This window comes from Quercus robur, chromosome 3 (assembly GCF_932294415.1).
Source record: "Quercus robur chromosome 3, dhQueRobu3.1, whole genome shotgun sequence".
In the NCBI taxonomy this organism is placed as follows: domain Eukaryota; kingdom Viridiplantae; phylum Streptophyta; class Magnoliopsida; order Fagales; family Fagaceae; genus Quercus; species Quercus robur.
In genome coordinates, this window is record NC_065536.1 from 38511783 (window position 1) to 38518206 (window position 6424).

Genomic DNA, 6424 nt, shown 5'->3' on the forward strand with positions numbered 1-6424 from the left:
TGAATTAAAAATGCATACACAAAACAATAAGATCAAAACTAAATTACAAATTACATCATTCAAAATTCAATTTAGTCATCTTAACTTCTAATTTATTCTTTTCAATTCTATAATTTTGTTACTTTTTTTCAATCGCATTCTTCCAACTATTTTCCTCTCATTTTGTTGTTAGGTATCTTAAAAACAATATCATTTTAAATATTTAAAAATATCAATATTACGACATCTTGGAACATTTTATGACAATCCTTCCAAGTTCCAACTAAAGTGGATAGAAGGTCAAGGCATTACAAACCAATGGAAGTTATAGAACTAAAATGTATAAATCAAAATTTACGATGCTAACTTTGAGGCAATCAAATCAAATTAGCTACAAAGTGCTCTCATGCTCCCGGGTGTGTAGAAGCAGTGTGCTGTCCTGCGCTCTGACTGCAGGAGTGTTGTGACCTCCCCTGTGGTGAGGCCAGTCTTGGTACCCTCCTCTCTGGTGGAAAGTGAGTGGGGGCTGTGAAAGTATTGATGGCGGAGGAACTAGAGGAGCTGTGGAAAAAGTTAACAGTTACAGAAGCAGAAGATGAAGATATTAAGCTAGGAAGTAACAGCACAAGGGCTGCGAAGGAAATTGGGAGAAACTGTGTGGTTATGAAAATTCTTACCCAACGCACTGTTATTCTAGAGGCCCTAAAAAAGAACATGAGAATGTTATGGAAACCAAGCAAAGGAATGCAAATATCCGAAATTGGAGAGGATCTATTTTTGGTTGAGTTTGGCGAATGGAAGGGATAAGAAAAAAGTAATGGAGATGTGTCCGTGGAGCTATGAGAAACAACTGATTCTGATGCAAGAGTTTGAAGGAGAGCTGGTTCCAAAGGAGATAAAGCTTAAATGGACCCCCTTTTGGGTTCAAATCTTCAATCTTCCCCTGAAATGCATGACTAGAGAGTCTGGATATGAGATTGGGGCGAAGATTGGAAAGGTTCTAGAAGTCGACGTCCCAGAGAAAGGTGTACAGTGGGGAAAATTCCTAAGAGTTAGAATACGTTTTGATGCTACAACACAGCTCATAAGGGGGAAGAAAGTTTCAATTGAAGGAGGGGAAGGCAGATGGATTTTCTTCAAGTATGAACGTTTACCTAACTTTTGCTACCAGTGTGGAAGGTTAGATCATGGGGAAAAAGATTGTCCGGAAAGAAAGGATGAAGAAAATCATGGTGATGAAGAAAGAAAGCAATATGGCGCGTGGCTGAGAGGGGAGCCAGGAAGAAGCTTAGGGAGAGATTATGGTAGGATGGGTGAAGAAACTATGCTGGAAAGAAGAGATGATCACCAGAAAACCGGGACGGAAACACAAACACGTGTCAAAACCCGACTGAAGGAGAGCTCGGTAGTAGGCAGGCAGCACGTGAGTGAACAGGCTTTTGGGCAAAAGAATGGAACACACAACAGCCTAGTTGAGCATGGAGAGGCAGGTCAGAAAGGAGTGTCTTTTCAGAAGGTGGAGAAGGTTCATGAAAATGGCAAGGTTGACTCTCCAAAGGAAAAGGTTGAAGGCAAGATAACCAAAAGTGGGAAGGATTCTCTGACGGGCATGGTTAATGCAAAAGATATGGAAGATAAGATGCAATGGGAGGAAGTGCTGAATGACGTGGCTAATGTAAAGTCTGAAGAAGGAAGCAAACAAAAACAAGAAATAAAAAGGACGGGCTGTGCAGATAAAGAAAACCAATGTTAGGCCGAGATTGAGTCAAGCCCGTTAGCAATGACTTACGATCAGGAGAAAGGCTGGACTTCAGAAATATTGGGCCCAAAAAGTGGGCATTGGAAACGCCTAGCTAGACAAGCAAAGGAGGGCAGCCCAACGGCAGTAAGTGTTTCAGCAAGCCAAAAAAGAAAAGGTGAATCACCTCTAACAGAGCTGGACCAAAACGTGAAATGCACAAAAAAAGCAAAAGGAAAGAAGCACCTGGAGAATGCTCTGGATGAAGAAAAGCAAATGGTTGGCAGTGTGGCGGTGGCTGCGTTGCAGCATCGCCCAGCTCAATGAATGTACTGACTTGGAACTGTCGGGGTTTGGGGACTTCGCCGGCAGTTCATACGCTCACCGGTGAGGTGAAAAAGAAAAACCCTGTTTTGGTTTTTTAGTTGAAACAAAAGCAAACTTAGACAAGATGAAAGGTTTTCAGAATAAATTGGGCTTCACTCAGGGGATCATTGTCCCTAGCGACGGCAGAAGCGGCGGGTTGGCTCTCCTATGGAAGGAAGGAATGGACATTAGATTTAAAAGTTGCTCTCATTCCCACATTGATGTGGTTGTTCATGGTGCTGGAAGTGGCGGTCCTTGGAGAGTAACCGGCTTCTACGGACACCCCGATACTGGTAAAAGGTACACATCCTGGAAATTACTTGAAACTCTTAATATACAATGCGAAATGCCATGGCTGGTGTGTGGTGATTTTAATGAGATTGTGCACCCTGATGAGAAGATGGGCTGGAAGGATAGGGATGTGGCACAAATGGATGCCTTCAGAGAAGTGTTGAGCAAATGCGGCCTAATCGATTTGGGTTTTGTGGGACCGAGGTTTACTTGGTGCAACGGTAGGTTTGGTGATCAACGAACTCTCATTCAGTTAGATAGAATGGTTGCAAATGAGGCTTCGTCACTAATGTTTCCGGAAGCAAAAGTTCACCATGTATCTATGTCAACTTCGGATCATTGCCTCCTTGCCCTGTTTCTGAATAAGGACAATCACCAACGGAGAGGAAAGAAACGTTTCTTTTTCGAAGAAATGTGGACTCGGGTGGAAGAGTGCAAGGAGATTGTTGAATTAGCATGGGACCCTTACAAAGAGGATTCGGCTCTGTCAGTGCAAGAACGTCTAGAAAGATGCCAGAAACTGCTCCAGCAGTGGAATCAAAATAGTTTCGGGAATGTCTACAAAGGTATAAAGCTGAAACAAAACCGCCTTCAACAGCTCGAGTCTCTTAACCTTCTCCATGAAACGGCAGAGGAAATCCAGACCCTAAAAAAGGAGATTAATGAGCTGCATACCAGAGAAGAAGTTATGTGGAAACAGAGGTCAAGGGTCTCATGGTTGCAATATGGTGACAAAAATTCCAAGTTCTTTCATGCTACTACTAGCCAAAGAAGACAGAAAAATAGAATTAGGGGTCTGATGGATGATTTGGGGGTTTGGCATGAAGATCAGGAGACAACAGAGAAGCTAATCCTAGACTACTTTAAGTCTATTTACAGCTCCAATCAACCGACCAGCTTTGATGAAAGTCTGGATGCAATGGATGAGAGAGTGACTCCTGATATGAATGACGAGCTCCAAAAGGAATTTAAGGCAGTGGAGGTCTGGCATGCTCTTCAACAAATGCACCCTACTAAGGCACCGGGCCCGGATGATATGTCCCCTATCTTTTATCAAAAATACTGGGATATTGTTGGCTCCTCTGTTACGAATTGTGTGCTGCAGGCCCTTAACTCAGGTGTTATGCCGAAGGATATCAACAAAACATATATATGCCTAATTCCCAAAACAAAAAACCCCCAAAAGATAACGGAATTTCGCCCAATCAGCCTATGCAACGTGATCTATAAAATCATCTCCAAAGTCCTTGCGAACAGGTTGAAGAAAGTCCTACATGGGGTTATAGATGAAGCCCAAAGTGCGTTTGCTCCGGGAAGAATGATAACGGACAATGTAATTGTAGCCTTTGAATCTATGCATTCCATCAATCAGAGAAGGAAGGGGAAGGAAGGGTTAATGGCAATCAAACTTGATATGAGTAAGGCGTACGATAGGGTTGAGTGGGCATATCTCGAGTCAATGATGAAGAAAATAGGATTTGGGGATAGGTGGATATCTTTGATTATGATGTGCGTAACCTCCGTAAGCTTTTCGGTTCTAATCAATGGCGAGCCAAAAGGATCGATCACCCCTTCAGGGGCCTCCGGCAAGGGGATCCAATCTCCCCATACTTGTTCTTGTTGTGTGGAGAAGGTTTGTCGGCAATGATCAAAAAGAAAGAAAGAGAGGGGCTGATCAGAGGTGTGGTGGCTGCAAGACAAGCTCCAAGAATTTCTCATCTATTCTTCGCGGATGATAGCATCATTTTCTGTAGAGCTATAGTGGATGAATGTGAGCAAGTGGCTAAGGTGCTGGAAGTGTATGAGGAAGAATTGGGGCAAAAGATAAACAGGGACAAAACTTCGTTGTTCTTTAGCCGGAACACGACAGATGAAATGAAGGAGTTTGCCAAAGGAATCTTTGGGGCTCAAATAATACAACACCATGAAAAGTACTTGGGATTACCCCCACTAATTGGAAGGGCGAAGAAAAAAGCCTTCAATCACATAAAAGATCAAGTTGGGAGGAAGATAGCGGGATGGAAGGGGAAGCTTTTGTCTAATGCAGGAAGGGAAGTATTAATTAAAGCAGTGGCACAGGCTACCCCAACATACACCATGAATGTTTTTAAGCTCCCGGACTCACTGTGTTTAGAACTCAACTCAATGATGGGGGGCTTTTGGTGGGGTCAACGGGGAAGGGAAAAGAAGATGGCATGGGTGTCTTGGAAAAATTTATGCAAACCAAAGGTGGATGGCGGGATGGGTTTCAGGGATTTAAAAGCGTTTAATTTAGCACTTCTCGCTAAGCAAGGATGGAGACTTCATGAAAATCCCAACTCTCTGGCCCATAGAGTTCTAAAGGCCAAGTATTTCTTGGACTCATCCTTCATGGAAGCACAACTAGGGAAAACGCCGTCATATATATGGAGGAGTATAATGGCGGCAAAAAATATCATCAAAGAGGGTTCTAGGTGGGTAGTGGGAGATGGAAGAAGCATTGAGCTTTGGGATGCAAGGTGGCTGCCTTCAACAGCATCAGGCAAGGTAATGACTACAAGAACTGGTTCGATGCAGGGGGAAAGAGTAGCATCTCTTATCAGCCATGAGAGAGGGGAATGGAGAACTACACTAGTCCAGCAAACTTTTCTCCCTCATGAAGCGGAAGAAATTCTGAGCATCCCCCTTAGTTCGATGAACTTGGCAGATTCCTTAGTGTGGGCTGAGACACCAAATGGATGCTTTACAGTAAAGAGTGCATACAGGACAGCGGTTAAATGCATTATGGAAGCTAGAGAAGGCGAAGCAAATCCTGAGTGCTCGGACAAATCCAGGATGTCAACAATCTGGAAGACCATTTGGGGTCTCCAATGTCCAATCAAAATAAAGCATTTCTTATGGAGAGCGTGTAGGGGTATACTTCCCACTAAGAAGTGCTTGGCACATAGGAAGATTATGAAGGATGATTGTTGTGATTTTTGTGGTGAGAGTGAAACCTCTGGACACTGTTTGTGGAACTGCATAATAGCGAAAGAAGCGTGGAAGGGGCTGGGGTTTAATATTGATAACCCAGAACATGCTACTGTGGAGTTCTTAGATGTGGTTTGGTTATTGCTGGAATCCCAGGGAGACAAAGATTGGGAGCTCTTTGCTATTGTGGCCTGGTGCTTATGGAACAACTGGAATAATGTTAGACATGGGGGAGTTAGCAAACAAGGCAAATCCATCACAGATGAGGCAAGGAGATATCGGGAGGAAGTCCGAACTGCTTTACCATCTAAAGGCAGGTGCCTAGGCCTATGCCTAATCACAAACGTTGGTCCCCTCCTTTGCAGGACCGGTATAAGGTGAATGTGGACGCTGCTGTTTTTAGGGAACAAGGCACGTGTGGAATTGGGGTGGTTATCAGAAATTACAAGGGGCAGATCATGGGGGCAATGAGTAAAAAAGTGTTATTTCCTTTGCGGGCTTTAGAGGCAGAAGCTAAGGCGGCTGAAGCTGGAATTCTCCTCGCGTGGGACCTGGGGCTGAAGAATATTGTAGTTGAAGGTGACGCCCAGTTGGTGATCCAAGCTTTGAAAGGAGTAGATGCACCCACCCCAATTTTAAAGATAGTTGAAGGCGCCAGAAATTACTTGCAGATGTTCTACTCTTAGAAAGCAGTCCACACAAACAGAAGGAACAATACGGCTGCTCATCTACTTGCTAGGGAGTCTAAGAATGTAAATGACTGTGTAATCTGGGTTGAGGATTCCCCACCCTGTATTGAGAATCAATTATTGAATGATGTAATTGCTTTGGACGTTTGTCCTGATTAATGAAAGCTATGGTACAAGTTGACAATCAAAAAAAAAAAAAAAAATTACGATGCTTAATTAAATTTTTAAACAAAACTAGAAAATATAATTTATAATTAATCTAAAATCAAATATTCCAAATAAAATTACGTCCCTTCATTTTCTTTGATTACCTATACGTTCTTGGCAATCAAACTTTAAAAGACTAAACACATTTACATTGTAACTAAAATAGAATCCAAAATGATAGGCCACAAACTAAATGATCCCTTGT

At 42.9% G+C, this 6424-nt stretch overlaps 1 protein-coding gene across 1 annotated transcript; it reads left to right on the forward strand.

The window, feature by feature from the left end:
• Positions 1–796: 796 nt before the first annotated feature.
• Positions 797–1732, forward strand: LOC126719598 (uncharacterized). The gene has a single exon (XM_050422133.1). The coding sequence runs from the start codon at positions 797–799 to the stop codon at positions 1730–1732; it is 936 nt and encodes a 311-aa protein (XP_050278090.1).
• The last annotated feature ends 4692 nt before the right edge of the window (positions 1733–6424 follow it).